A 15,716-nucleotide genomic window follows, 5' to 3' on the forward strand; every position below is an offset into this window, starting at 1 on the left:
ACAGGGAACTCTCTGCATCTAAAACCTTGTAAACAGGGCCTCCCCGGTGGCGCAGCGGTTGAGCGCTGGGTTGCAAAGCTGCCCGCAGCCTCTGCAGCACCGGTTCGATCCCCGGCTGCTCCCCGGCCCCCGAAGGAGGGTCCCGCATGGCGCGCAGACCTCTCCTGCCGCCCGCTGCTCCCCTCAGCAGTGTCCTTCGGTCCTTCTGCCTGCTCTGCTCCCTGCTCTGGCTCTGGTGGATCCTCTCACCCTCCCGCGCTTCTGACTGTACCCAGTGCTTGTATAAATAAATAAATAAACAAATCTTTAAAAATAAAATCTTGTAAACAAAGGCTTGCCTTGCATGCCCTGCTCTTGACTGCAAAGTCTGTGTCTTTCTCTTTCTCCGCATGTAAATCTGAAAATCCTCAATGACTCTTAAGAACGGACAACGGCTGGTTAATCCACAGAACATCTAGTTTCCTCCCATGGTACATCGGAGCATTTCCCTACGTCCACAAACCGTGTGGTTGTGTTTAAAACAACTGATTTCCTCCAAGCAATGTGGGTTTTGAAAAGTTTCATGCTGGGCCTCCCCTGGTGGCGCAGGCGGTTGAGAGCCGCGCTGTGGAGCTGTTTGCAGCCTCTGCAGCACCAGTTTGATCCCGGCCGGAGGCGAGGTTCCCACATGGCGCAGCAGACCTCGCCTGTCGCGCCCGCTGCTCCCCGCAGCAGTGTGTTTCATCAGTCTGCCTGTTCAGCTCCCCACTCTGTCTCTGGTGAATCCTCTCACCCTCCCGCACATCTGGCCTGTACCCCGGTTCTTGTATAAACAAATAAATAAATCTTTAAAAAATAATAAAATAAAATGTTTTCAAAAATAAATCAAAGTTTCACGCTATTTAGGATCCTGACATTGCTTTCCTTGGGAGAATTCAGTAAGACACAAAATATCAAGGGAACAGTCATGACAGATTCCAGGTCGCCGAGCACTGGGTCACTCTCAGTGGGTTTTTGGAAGTCTTTTTTTAAACCTCAGAGGTCTAAAACTATTATTTCATGTAAAATTCCAAAGGGTAGATAATCACTAATTCCAAAGAGTACAGACTCACTAGTCAAGGTGTGGCGTGGACCCTGGAATATGAAATTTTAACTTCAGAAATGATAAAACATGGTTTTTAATGGCGCATGAGATGGCATGTATCAATAAAATCAATTCCTGATAGCCACCACCAGGTGCGCTCCAGCAGTTCCTAAAGCCACCCAGGGATTCACCACACCTTAAAACCTGTTTGTGTTGACCCAATTGTGTTCAATTCGGAGTGAAATGCTCGGGATTTTGAATGTCTTGGGATTCCTTGCCTTGTGTTTGGATCCGCTTTGTTTTGAAGGCGGTAGCTTCTACCCCCCTTGCTGATCCAAGTATATCTGTATCACCCGCAACATGGCCATCGTAGATACCGGCTCTAGTTTCCTTGACCCAGAATAGATCAATCACTCAATAAAACCACTGGCCCTTCTCATCAAAGCACAAACCCTCAAAAGCTCTGAACGCAACTCCTCACCTCCCCTTCCATATACCTCTACCCCGGCCAATGAGAACCTCTCAACTATATATTTCCATGTCCTCATGCAAAGTCAGCGGAGGCAACTGCGTCGTCCTCAAGGTTCCAATGAGGAAGGGAAGAATCTGAGGGCGTCATAAGGAAACTGAGGTTGCTTATAACTTGGGTGCCTTTTAATGAGCTGCAGGAGACAGAAGAGTCGACTAAATGGTCATCAGTGGGCATGAGGGTAGGCCCTGGAATCCTCTCCCCCCCATGGGCTATGGGGTGTGTGGCTCCATCCCCCTGCATATTGTATAATACACTTTATTTCAGCTTAATGGCCTTTCAGCACCAACTCTACTGTGCTCGAGCTGAATTTATATTCAGGGAAGCTCCCCAGCCATTAGTTTCTCATCAAACGATGTTCTCATTTTGGTTCTGCACAGATTAGCTCTATTGTTTGCCAGATGAGGTATAGTAAACTAATTCAAGGAAGTCATAATTTGAGTGAATTGGCTTTTCTGTTAGCCCAAGAATTGAAGAAGGCTTGAAATGTTGATGACCACTTGTGAGTGCGTCCTCCAGCGTTGAGCTTCTGGGTCAAGTTCCTTGAGTCCCAAGTTCAAAGACTGCGCCACGGCAGAGTGCATGCTCGGTTATTTGTTGGTGAAACCTTCTTACGAAGTGGCCATACAGTATAAAAGGAGACGTGGCTTAGCTAGTAACAGGAGAGTCATCGTAATTTTTCCAAGTTTTTGCTCTTCGTCTATTTCAAAGTTTCCGAACAAAAGTAAGAAATCTCACGGTAAGAAAAAGCTCCATATGACAAAGCCGTGTTATCCGAGAAGTGTGAGGAAGGGTAAGAACTTGAAAATGAAGTGATGTTTACTGCATCCTCATTAGTGGAAACAGAATCTGCTTGAACATAGCACTTGGGTTTCTTAATAAAGACAAGGTCAGTCTACTGCTAGGTAATAATTACTCATACCCTGGGTGAGCCCCCGCCCCCCAAAATTAAAGTGAGGTGTAGTAAAGAAAGAGGCAAAGCAGGTGAGAGAAGGATTTGTGATTTATCAGAAGTATACACTTGAGGTCCCTCGGTCAAAATAATTCATTCTAAAATATAAATCACAACAAAACAGGAGGAAGCTCAAACTTCTGGAGACACGAGAAGGGTTGAGAAAGCACCATTTTCCTAGGGGGTCAGATGGGAGATGTGGACATCCCAAGACACTCTTCATAGACACGGAATAGAAAACAACCTTTGATCATCTCCACGATGACAAATATTTTGAGCGGGGAGTTTAAGAGCCTCGGCGCCATCCATTTGGCCGCTCTGAACAACCTGTGCAGGGGATTTCTGGTACATTATTTCCCTGCCTCCCTTCTGGGATACGACAGAAATGACAGTCAAGAAGTGATGAAAGACAAATATGTACTCCATGGTATGGCTGAAAAGAAGAAAGGACACACCAACTTCTCCCGAACACTGAAATTGGACCTGAGACTAGGGGGTAGATACATGATGGCTGAACCTTGGAAGTGTGTGGGACCAGCAGCAGCAACCACTGGCGACAGCTGTACATGCAGGTCGACCAGATAGCGCAGCACGCCGATGTATCATGTACATGACAGCATGTGTCTCCAGCCAAAGCCCCCAAACTTCTAAATAATGAGAGATTTGCAGGGAAAGACATTCAGACACTTGTGGGAACACAACCAGGGTGGTTTGAAGTCATGCTGTGGACAGAAAATGAAAAGGAAGGAAGGTTGACCTTGCAGACCAGACACTGGGTCCTCACCGCCCAGGATGAAGCTGCCCCTTCAATTATTTCCCCTGGGGAGCCTAACATGTCTGTGTGAACCCCCAACCCCTCAGGAAAACCCGTCTGCTGACAGGGCATCACCACGCCGTGACGGACATCTGCTGTCGGAAATACGAACTTGCAAAGCAATTACTCCAGTCACCTCCATTAGCCCATCCAGTCTCTTCACCAGTGATACAAAGACTTAAGCAAAGACAACCAGCGAATAATAAAGAGATAAGCAAAACATAAAGAGAAAAGTGAAATGAAAACGCAGTAAGTCACTATCAGGAAAAACTAATATCCAGCAGGCAAAAGAGAAGAAACAAAGAAAATCCTCTGAAAATCCAACGTGTCTCTGAAGGGATGGAAACACGTTACTTAAAAATAGAGCAACCAGTGAGTGAGAGTCACTAGAAATAAAGTTCACAGACGGTCTCATAACAGAAGACGGCTGGAGAAAAAAAACAAAAAACAACGTAGGACCCACAGGAGTAAATCTGAGTAAATCTTCCAGAACACACAACGACAATTACAAAGCAGCAGGGAGTGAACAACACACACAGAGGAGAGACCGAGGGATTAAAGGGACGAGCTCACAGGATTTCCAGAAGGGAGGACCTTAGACTAGAGAGAGTCCATGAATTATAGAACCATTTGCAGAAGAGAGGATTGCGCGTTCAGATAAAATGAAAATAAGGCAAGTAACAAAACAGAAAGCCAAAGATCCACACCACGACACACTCAGGTAAATGTCCAGGACCACCGGGAGGAAAAGCAAAACTTCAGGGGCTTCGCGCCAGGCACGTCTCACCTGAGTCCTTGCAGGCTGTGGCACAGGACCCCGACCTCACAGTTCTGCAGGAAAACGTGTTCCTACCAGGTTTTCTCTCCAAGCCACTAAAACAGCACGAGAGCTTTTCCAGCAATCGAGGTCTTGCGATGTTCAGCACACGTTGACTTCCTCATAAAAACAAATCCTTAGGCTCTACCCCAGCCAAAAATTCAGTACAGGGAGAGATAAAAAAGTCAAAGAATGAGGCAATAAATATGATTGGGAGCTACACACCCCGCAGATAAGCCTTATCAACCCTCCGTTCAGCGTAAGGAATGCGCAACATGCAGCCAGGGACACACAACCGTTCGCGCAGCAGAAACCCACTTAGTTTGGATTCAAGCAGAACTAATCCAGTTGTGCAGGAGTCAGCCAAGTGTCCCCATGCGGGACAACGGCATGAAAGAGGCTTCTGGCGCAGGTGCATCTCCGCGAAAGGGGGACGAGCACCGAGCAGGGGCCGCGTCAACGGCCCCCACTTACAGGCAGTCACCCTGGACTACAAGTTCCACGAGGCCATGACCTGGCTTCCCGCGTGGGGAGAGTTGGGAAGCAGCAAGGAGGGTGTAGAAGTGGAGGTGCAACAAAGGAGGGGGGACAAGACACACAGAAGGAGGCACATGAGGGAGAGACATGCAGAGACACGTGGGAGACACCTGGAGGAGACGCATGGGAAGCAGCAGACGGACGCAGCTGTTATCCTCACGTGGTGCATTTTGAATTCTGAGTCTCCCCTTCTGGGCCAGCTCTCTGGGTCCTGCCCAGCCCCTTCTTGTGGGTCCCCCCCAGAAGGTACTGAGGCTTGTGTAAACCTGCAGGCCCTCCAGGGCCCTGGTTTTGAACAAGCTAGTTTGCCAGGACTTTTGCCCCGAAGGGGAAGGGTAATTTTTTGAGTTTTACTGGAAACCATTACTTGAAATCCCTTCTCTTCTCTCTCACTAGGCCATGCTGTGAAAATCGTTCACACAAAAGTCCACTCTGCCTTTGTGTGGTGGATGGCCAGGCCCCTGTTTGAGTGTGCGCCCCCTAAGTGTTTGGGGTCCTTGGGTACTTCCTGGCCATGCCCTTCTGCCTTTTTATCTCATTGGTGTATCACAAGCCAGCTCATTCTGTGAACGTCATCAGGCTGGACACTTACCGGTGCACCACGCCTCATGCACTACCACAAAACCCTCCAACCTGATGGCCTCGTGTTGTGCAAACCCCCCAAGTGTGTATCAGAGTTGGGGGGACACATTTTAAGTGAGAAAAGAAACCATTCGCGTGTGAAAAGTTGGCAAGACCAGCACATAGCCCCTGTTCTCATCACCAGCCTACAGATTTCAAGGGCTGACAGAGCTACTGGGGACGAGCCAACCACCTTCAAAACAGCGCGAGATGGGAACGTTGTGTGGACAGCACCCGGGTCTACACCCTGGTCTACACAGGCCACCGCCTTGAAATCTCAGCAAGCACGTGAAAGAAACACAAAGAGATGAGCTTTTCAGATGGAAGACATCAAGTCCTCTTTCTAGACCACGGGCCAGCCCAGGCAGACGACTGATGGACACTGTCGAGCAGGAGATGGGGGCTTGGGGCTTAGTTGACAGGGTCCTGCTGACGAGAAGCTGGACTCAGTCTTGTGCTAGGACGGGAAACCTCCTGACCTCCATTTTCTCACGGGCAATCAAAGCACTTCAGAACTCACTGAGTGCCTGGAAGGGCAGACTCCGGAGGGATAATAATCGCGAGCGTGCAGCTTACTTGTAGGTCTCTACGAGCTTGTAGGTCTCTACGGGCCTCCCAACCACACAGATGCCACGCGCCCTGACGGGACTCGCAGATGTGGGGATCCACCTGCTCTCAACAACAGAGATGGTCTTAAGACTGGATTTAGCTACTCATAGAAGTCACCCAAAATACACCACCTTGGCGTGAGGATTCTTTTGAGCTGATTATTTCGAGAAACAGCAGACAGCGGAGAAGCTCTGAAACAGAGAAGCACGCCGCTCGCTTAGTAGGGTGTCTCCGTGTCCTGCCAGGAGGAGGAGAAAGAAGCTGAGGGACCCACTGGTGTCTTGCCAATGCAGAGGGCAGGGAGGTTCACCTGCGGAACAGCCACATCTTAGTTCCCCGAATGGTTTCATCATTGCAGACGCACGCCTGGTCCCCTGCACCCCTTTTTCTCTTGACTTCAGCGGATGCTAGCATTCAGGCTGGTGCTGCAGAGGGTCTCAGGCATCCTTACTCACTGTCCTTAGCTACCTGCCCTGTCTACAAAGAGCCCACCTGGTAAAAAACCCGTCTGTCGTTCTCTCGTTGACCCGTGTGGACCAGCAGGCCCTGTGAGCAAAGGGCGTTCTTCTGCCTGCTCTGCAGCGACAGCCTCTTCTACCCGAGTCACAAAGAACGCAGACGTTTTTGAGGAGACACTTCCCAACCCATGAAATGATGCTCGTCTTCCGCGTAAGATACAATTCAGGGATTTACGAATCTCTGGGAGGGGTGGGAATTTGGAACAAAGAAAACCATCGCGGGAAGCGTCCACTGGGGGACGAATGAAGATCCAACATGGATGCTGAGGTCGCTCAACCTGCACAAAACATATGTTCATACAAGAAAGTACAGTTACCGTGTGGGGACCTGAGAACTGGGGTCGTGGCAGAATGGCAGGAGCATCTCGCACACGCAAAGGCTCTTGTGAGTAAAATCTGGATCTCTGTGAAGAAGGACAGACCCGCGCCGACAGCACGAGCTGCAGCTCCATGGACGCGGCGCCGCGTCAGAAGGGGTGTCTGTGGCCAGGTCTCCAGTCCTTCTCCAGGATCAGCTCTCAGCTCGCTGACCTGCTCCCTCATTCCCGCTTCACGGTTCGCCTTAACGTTCCACCTGCACGGCCGGGAGCTGGGGAAGGTGATTGTGTTACACCCCGAAGGACAACTCCCGCGTCCCCCTGAGGCTGACGCTGGTGTCACACACTGATGGCTGAGAAAACGCCCCGCTGGGGGTGCGGAGCTGAGCTGGGGGAGTGGAACCCTCCACGCCCCCACATAACCCAGCCGTCCCGCCTGCCGGGAGCTGGGCAGCTGGGGTGCCTGTCCCACGGACCCCCCCTGTGCCCTCTCCGCCAAACACCGTCTGTGAAGACAAGTCCCCTGCTTTGGAGTCTGGCTTTCTGGGCACCTGAGCCCTGGCTTGGCTGGTTCAAGAGCGCGGGAGGCGCTCAGCAGGTCTATACGGAAGCGGCGAATCCGCAGATTCTCCAGGGTCCACCTTTTCTATCAAGTGATTCCCGAGATGGGCTTCCAGCCCCGCGGGTGAGCTGAAGACCTCCAGAATGCACCGCCCCAGATACGCGGCGCCGGCATGTGCATTATTTTGAGCTGAAGGGAAGTGAGATCCTGTCGATGCAGGGAAAGCTCTGATCTCCCCCAGGAGAGCTGATAAATCTCCCCTTGGAGAGAAAACTTGTATTCACCACGGAGGCTTCCGTCTGTAAAGGCTCCATCGGGGGAAGAGCTTCTCCCGGGGACCGTTCATAGCATGGGGAGACCCTCACTTCCCCCCCACCTCAATCTCGCCTGCCTCTCTCCCCTGCCACCCGCCTCCTCTCCTGGCACCCAGCCCCTGGTCCTTTCCTTGGCACAAGCCACACAGACCTGCTCATCTGCTGGCTCCTCAAGACCTACCCGGTTAATTCCAGCATCTAAATACATCACTAAAACTGGGCTTCCTTGGGGCCTCCCTGGTGGCACAAGGGGTTAAGACGCAACCTATGAAGCTGTCTGCAGCCTCTGCAGCACGAGTTCGATCCCCGGCCAGGGAGCTACCCACATGGCGCCACAGACCTCTCCTGTCTCCCCGCTGCTCCCCTCAGCAGTGTGTTTCAGTAGATCCACCTGCCTCTGGTGAATCCTCTCACCCCCTCCTCTGGCCTGCACCCCAGGTCTTCTATGCACAAATAAGTAAATCTTTGGGGAAAAAAAACTGGGCCTCCCCTTGTCTGCCTGCCTCCTGGACAGAAGCCACGTGTCCTTAAGGAGCCTGCTGGCCAGACGCCAACGCAGGTCAGAGGAGGAGGGAGCTGAGCCACAGGCCAGCCCTGCAGCAAAGTCCCCTCAGCTCAGGAGCCAGGAGCTGGAGACAGAGATGCGCGTTCTCCTACCAGCTGGGAAGGCTGGAAGGAAGGAAAAAGCACCAATTTTGCATATTTGGGGGAAACACGGCATAATACCCGGCGAAGCCTGCAGCGGAGAATTAGATGGAGACGCATCCCCGCTCCGCCTTCCCCTGCCGTTGCCCGGCGTCGCCCACCTAGAGGGACGCGGCAGAAGGCGGATTTAGGATTTATAATCGCGTGCTCGAAGGCTGATACCTCCTGCATCGGGGCGCCTCTCTTTGGGAGCCCCTCGATAGTGACATTCAGCAAGGGGCTGCAGAAACACCTCCCCCGCCTCCCAGAGCTCCCTGTGGGGATGCTTACAGGGAGGGGAGGGCCCCCCAAGACCTAGCTCTGTGAGCCTGTGCTCTGCGCCTGGCGAGCTCTCAAGAAATGACGGAGGACACAGGCCGGAGAGCCACGCAGCTGCCAACTGCAAAACCGGCCTGAGCGCCCCGTGCGCGTCCGTGTGGCCGAGGGAAAGACCCGCGGGCTGGGGCGCACGGTCTGATCCTGCACTTCACGGACGCGTCCAGTCATTGTCTCGGCTGTCAACGCAGAATTTAAAGGTCAAGCGTTGAGTCAACGAAACATTAATTTCCTTCTCCTTTCTCGGAACGTTTTCTTATTTACACACTTCTGCAGGTGATACGGAGATGGCGGTGAGGCCGGTCCACTTAGGCCCAGGGCGATGTCAAAGAGTTGACAGGAACAGGAAAACACAGCCCCCCAATGCAGCAGACACGCCGGAATCACATACACTCAAGTCCGCAGAGCAAGGATTCCTTCCAACAAGCACTGGGATTATACAATTATTATTATACGTCTCATCATATGAATTAACACGACCGTAAGCTCTGTCATGTGTGTAGTACTACATGTTAATATGCTGTCTATCAACACACGTCAGCGTGTAACCCTGGTGGACTGCATAGTACCCAGAGTCTGTATGTTTTGCCATATTCTATGTCTCCATGTGTGTATTTTTTTAGAGATTTATTTATTGATGCATACTAGAGCTGGGGTGCAGGCCAGAGGTGGGGGGGAGGTGGTGAGAGGATTCACCAGAGACAGAGTGGGGAGCAGAACAGGTGGATCTACTGAAACCCACTGCTGAGGGGAGCGGCGGGGAGACAGGAGAGGTCTGCTGTGCCCTGTGGGTAGCTCCCTGGCCAGGCGGGGATCGAACTCGTGCTGCAGAGGCTGTGGGTACCTTCATAGTGCTGACATTCAACCCCTGCACCCCCAGGGAGGCCCTCCACGTGTGTACTGCACAACAGGAGCTTGTCGAGTCTGACAATGTACGGAGCTGAAACAAGGGGTGGCTTCTACTCTCTCAAGCAGCGCCTTTCTCTCGGCGCTGCAGCTACGGGAGTCACGGAAGGGAAAAGCAAAAAAAAAAAAAGTCGAATAAAAATGCCCCCTTTTTATTTTCAGTCATTCTGTGCTGTAGAAAACTTGAAATCCTCAGAAGCTTAAGAAATGTTCCTGTCTAGCCTTTCCTGACCTCACTGCTGCTCAGTGTCTTCCTCTTGGGCTCTGAACAAGCACAGTTGAGACTCTGCACAAAACAAAGAAAAAAAAAAAGAAAACGTGTTCATTCTCCTTGTTCTCAAGACATTCAGCGACTCTGCACAAGTGTCCCTTATTCATCCATTCTTGGATAGACACCCCAGGACAAGGGGAACCAGCTATTCTGTAAGGGCGGAGAAGCAGCAGCCACCCGACCCAGAGAGTCCTGTAAATACCTGGTCACACCCAGGCAGAGTGAATTAACAGGGTGGCTGAACGCATCCAGCAGAACGAAATTCCAAGGCCCCCAGGGGGCCACAGCAGAGGAAAAAAACCTTCATTTCTCTACCGATTTTACTGCAAATCTCCAACCAGGTGGGGCTGGGTCATGGCCCCATGGGATGCAGAAAGTGTTATAGAGCAACCCCGATATTAAACGGGTTCCTGGCTGTGGGTCCCCACTGGAAGATGCTTTAGACTTGTAGCAGGCTTTGGGGCCTTGTTCTGGGCCGATCCCATTTGGATGGACTTTTACCCACGAGGGGACGGGTAACTCTGGATGCTTCATTTAGAAACTAGACTCTTTGCCTTACATGTATTGTTTCCTAGTTTTATTAAAGTTCCTTCCCATTAAAGTCTCCTATGTTTTGTGTTGATGCGGCGGATGGCAGAACCCATTTAGAATAGGCAGGTTTGCGGGGTTTGGGCTGCCCCTCTCCCTGTCCTATAAATGGTCTACACACAAGAGTTCCTAGGAAATTGCCTCTGCATCTGGGTCTTGATCGAGAGGCCTCACCTGACTTTCAGTCTGAGTAAAGGTCGGCGGTGCTTGAGTGATGATCTAAACCCCTCTCAAAAGATCTACCTGTGCCAGCGGCCTGCGTCAGCAACCGGTTACCCCGAATAAAACTCAATAATTGCATCTATCTCCAAACGGCGTTGCCTCGGTAGCATTTTGGGATTTTGCATCCAGGTAACGTGCATCATAGAAACTCGAAGGATGCATCGATAAATAAATCTTTTTTAAAAAAAGAAACTCTAAGTCACAGAGCAAAGCTAATCCAACACGCACCTGCTATGCATTTGTCTCCTGTCAGTCAAGTATGGAACAAGAAGTTGTTCCTTTTCCAGCCTCCACTTTACTGGTTAGCCAAGTGTGGTCTTTTTCTGTGAGCACATAGTTTGGGATGCACGCACAAAATCTAGTTTTCTGGCCTCCTGGCTACAGGCCCTCGCAGAAAGAGTGAACTATCGTCCATCAACCTATTAGCAATCTAAGGCCGTATCTGCAAACCCAGGCTGGCTCGATAATGACATGTCCCACCGCTCCCGTGTCCCCAGCTCAGCGGAGAATCAACGGAATATGCCGCCAAGTAAGTGTTGTCTAGGAGAGCTGTTCTGGCGTGAAAAATAAAACAAAAAAAAAAAACTGAAGGAAACTAAAGAAAAACTAAATCAGATCTACTGGGAAGTATAGATATATAAGGGCGGGAAAGTGATAAAATCTGAATGCAGAAAGTAGCTTAGATAATAGTTTTGTAACAAGATCAAGTTTCTTCATTTTGATCGTTGTACCTTGTTATGTAGGAAGATGTTTTTGTTCTGAGAAAGATATACTGAGATATTTAGGGGTCAAAGAATATGTAATGTACTTTCGAATGGTCGAGAGGAAATACAGAGAGGGGGTGCAAACGGATTCAGATGCAAACAGGGGCGGGACTTACACAAGCTGTATACAGGATTTCTGAATATTACCTTTGCCACCTCTTGTGGGGCTGGAATAACATTAAAAAGAAGAAATGTCGGGCCTCCCCAGTGGTGCAGCGGTTGAGCGCTGGGCTGCGAAGCTGCCTGCAGCCTCTGCAGGGCCGGTTCGATCCCCGGCCGCCAGCGAGGGTCCCACATGGCGCACAGACCTCTCCTGTCGCGCCCGCTGCTCCCCTCAGCAGTGTATTTCGTCAGTCTGCCTGTTCTGCTCCCCGCTCTGGCTCTGGTGAATCCTCTCACCCTCCCGCGCTTCTGCCTGTACCCAGTGCTTCTGTAAATAAATAAATAAAATCTTTAAAAAAAATAAAATAAAAAGAAGAAATGTCCTAGATATTTAAAGTTTTACATAAGGTTCGGCTAGCTGGGGAAAGGTCTCTCTTGAGTGCTGGCTGTGAGTTGAAAAGTCAACCCGCCACCTTTGAAGCTGTGAATCAAATAGCGATGAATCAAATGACGGACCAGTAAAGTTCATCAAATGATGAACACATAAATATTAGACAGGCCCTATAAACCGATAATATGAGGCTGAAAAATGGCAATAAAGATGAAATTATTTGCATTGCATTTGTTTTAATCTCTAATTAAAGGTTTTATGAGATTCAGGATCCAATGTATCTGCAATTAATTCAGCACAGAAAATTCCCCTGCAGTGTGTTTACGCTTGTTGAACACCCTGGTAATCTTGTTTTAATTCCAAAAGAACAAAAATAAAATCCAACGCTTCCCCCTTCGGTTTACATAATTTTCTTCGTTTTGATAGATATTGAACGTCAAAGGATTTTCCTTCACTTAAAAATGAAACATTTGAATAGGACAAAAGGGACAATATGATGAATCACCATATTCGTTTTGTGAAATAAAAACATCTGAGTTACAGTTGCTCAATTTTCACCAATTTGCAGTTTCTGCACTCATGTCCTACAAGAAGAGAGAGCTGGAGACCACAGGCTTCCTGACTACCGTGATCCTCTTCAAAGAAAATGATTCTGAGGTTGTCACCGTGGACCAGGGACCCCAAACTCTTACGGGGCCCAGCCATCCACTGCCCAAAGGCAAAGGAAGCAGACGCTTAGTGTGAAAGATTGTTAATAGAGTTGGTGTGCACGTGGAGAGAGAGAGAAGAAAGATTCTGACACAGAGATTTCCCAGGAAAACTCCCAAAATGACCCACGCTTTCGTAAGCAAATACCCCACCAAACAGGGTCGACCGGAAGCAGGGACATGCTGGTAGCTTCTGGCCTGGCCACCACAAGAAAGAAGTTAGAAGGTCCCAGAATTCCAGGAGACAAGGACTTGAAGTTCAAAACATACCACAAAATTCACCCGGAGGTCAACACGGCTGCCACTGTCTCCCCCAAGGACTGAAGTTGGCCTCCCTCACCCACGTGTCACTTCTAAGTATCTTTTCCAAGTGTCTCCATGCCTCTCCTCTACATATCTGTCCCCTTCTTTGTCCTAATCTCCATTTATACATCCATCCTTCCCAGTTGCCCCCCAACACACACACACACTCCGGGGGTCCAGTTCATGGCTGGTTGGAAATTGTAGTCCATGGTGGGTGTGTGCAAGTGGCGGCAGGGAAAGGTACCCCATTCACTGAGCTTCCCCCCAATGATGCTGCTCCCCCCACCGCCCCCAGGGATTTCCCATGACGAGGTCAGAAAACAACGTCGTGGCCAAAATCTTTGAATTCTCAAGCCAGGGATTCCACGGTCAGCGATCATGTTCTGTGGATTGTCTTTGGCTCTTGTTTATATTTTCTCATCCTTTGTCCTCGGCCATTTTATTCATCTCTTACCCCTACACCACGTGGCTGTGGATTAGAGAATTATTTCAATTCCCATCCACTGTCTGCTCTTGCCAGTGTATGTGGAAAGTTCAGCCACGCCACGGTAGCTACCTTTGCATTCCATTTGCATTTTCTAGACGTTCCGACAAATAACTGAATTCTGCGAGAGGCGTTTCCTCCACCAGGGTGATTTTCCATCTTCCCTGCCCTCAGAATTCAGATGTAACGTTAAGATGCTTTCAGGGAAGGTGGCAATCAGAGAGCCTCCGGGTTGCAGAGAAAGAGCTTTATGCAGCTGCGTAAATTCAAGAATTGCAAAAGAATAATGATGAAGGATTCTATCATGTCAAGAGCATAAAACAGGGAGAGAAACGGGTCCTCTAGCAAAAGAACGCCTGAGTGTGGGCTGTGCCGACGGAGCTAGAACAAGCCCCGAATGTTTCTCCTAACGTTTCTCAGAGATCACAGCTGCAGACATCAGCTCACACATCGGACGTTTCCTTGGGATAAATAACAGGTCGCAAAGGAAGAGGATCCTGAGCTTTCTCTAAACGGAGTCTTCTCGGCCCTTGCTCCTGCCCTCAGGAGAGTTTTACCTCAGTTAGAGAAATCAGTCTCTAAGCATTGGGCCTGACACACACACACACACACACACACACACACACACACACACACACACGTCAACGATCTACTCAGCTGAGCTCGTTTTCAGAGCACAAATCCTAGGTGCAAGAGAAAACACAGACACAACGCTGTCTATAATAAAACTTCCTCACACAATTAACTCCACCCACACCCACTCATGGATTAGATCCAGGTAAGCACCGTTGCAAAACTGGGTAGCCCAGATGGCTCCTTCTGGGGTTAGGCATTTGGGCCTGAAAGTATCCGGGTGATTCTAAAACGGTTTCTTGAAACAGGAGACAATAACCCGGGAAGCCAATTGCAAAAAGACGGACTGCAGCAAAATACGAAGGGAGCCCCTAAGCGGGGTTGAAAGGTCCCTTTTCAGAAATCTGAGTCTCAGGCAGATGCAACATAAGCGTTCAAGATTTTATTCTACTGCTGCTAGGAGGGAAGCAGGAGAGCATTACAAGCTGTGGCGTGGAGAATCAACAATGTAGGCGGATGAAGGAATTCAAATGCAATGAACAGTTTCTCTCCCAGCTTCAGCGGGAACCAAGCCAGCCCCACCTTCATCTCAGACTTCCAGCTCCTAACCTGGGAGTTTCTGCTCCAAAGAGGAAAGTCTACCTACTTCTATAGACTCTGCTTCGCCATCCGTCGCCTACGTAGAGACACGACATAGCCGGCAGACAGTGGTCTTGCTGGCATAAGCATGGAAGGTGAGTGACAGCCAGGACGTCATTGGGAACTCCTCGGGACATTGATCTGCCTCTCCTGATGGTCCTAATCACACGCTAATCTGAGTTGGGGATTCACGGGTCTGCTCCACACCCTCGGTAGACACCTGTTCACCCCATGGGCATTAGCTTACAGTTTTAGCGCTGCAGGAAGGTAGGCTGGGCTTCCAGCGCAAGGCCCTCCCTCACCCTCACCATATCCCCATTCTAGAAGGCACGGTGTGGTTCTTGCTACAGCCTTTACACGGGTGGCAATCAACTTCCTTTAGAAGGGGCACTCGGAGCATGGTCAGTTTGCACATTCCCAGCCAAGAGCATGTGCATCACACACACACACACTCTCTCTTTCTCTCTCTCTTCTCAAAAGTCCTCCCTTAAGATCTCGGTATGTAAAATGGTTCACAGGGCAAGCTCACGCTCTCGAGCATCGCAATGCAGCAAGAGTGCACTGGAATCAGCCAGGCACAGACACACAGATGCGTCTCTGCCAGGCATTCAGAACTGGGACTTTGAGACATAGTCCCTTTGAACCAGGTCATGCACAGTCAGCAGGGAGGGAACAGTCATGTTCCCCGGTGCAGGCAGAATCCGTGAAAGGCATGCAGAGGAAAGGCGATGTTTCAGAAGAAAGTAAAGGCATAACTCCCATAGACATAAGAAAGGAAACTGTGGTAAAGATTTTATTTTACTCATTAATCCACAAGCGACCTAGGCCGATGGGATAAGTGGATCAAAGGCACTAAAGCGCGGGAGTCTAGGAGGTAAAGGAAAAGACATGCACAATAGAGACGAAACTAGGCATTGGGTCAGTTAAAACTCTATTGAAAACGACAGCGTGCCTATCCGTCAACATCTCCCATCAACAAAGAGGAGCAAAACAGCTCCAAGACAAAGAACAGAAAGAGGCACAGCCCGGAGGGCCGTGCAAGAGCCAAAACACAGACTTTCATTGAAGCAAAACTTCTTTCTTACAAAAACTG

At 49.9% G+C, this 15,716-nt stretch overlaps 1 protein-coding gene across 14 annotated transcripts in view; it reads right to left on the reverse strand.

The window, feature by feature from the left end:
• The window catches only part of STS (steroid sulfatase), a 375,016-nt gene that overhangs the window by 227,101 nt on the left and 132,199 nt on the right, over nucleotides 1-15,716 (reverse strand). Inside the window, exon 10 of one of the 14 annotated variants that reach the window (XM_054695869.1) lies at nucleotides 4,221-4,319. The exons of the other annotated variants lie outside the window; for them this stretch is intronic. Coding sequence (XP_054551844.1) covers nucleotides 4,297-4,319 — 23 coding nt within the window. The 3' untranslated portion in view covers nucleotides 4,221-4,296. Of the gene's footprint in view, nucleotides 1-4,220; nucleotides 4,320-15,716 lie in introns of those variants that run through there. 14 annotated transcript variants of the gene reach the window in all.

Source organism: Talpa occidentalis, unplaced genomic scaffold (genome assembly GCF_014898055.3).
Source record: "Talpa occidentalis isolate TD23 unplaced genomic scaffold, MPIMG_talOcc4v2.1 talOcc4.15, whole genome shotgun sequence".
NCBI classification, from domain to species: domain Eukaryota; kingdom Metazoa; phylum Chordata; class Mammalia; order Eulipotyphla; family Talpidae; genus Talpa; species Talpa occidentalis.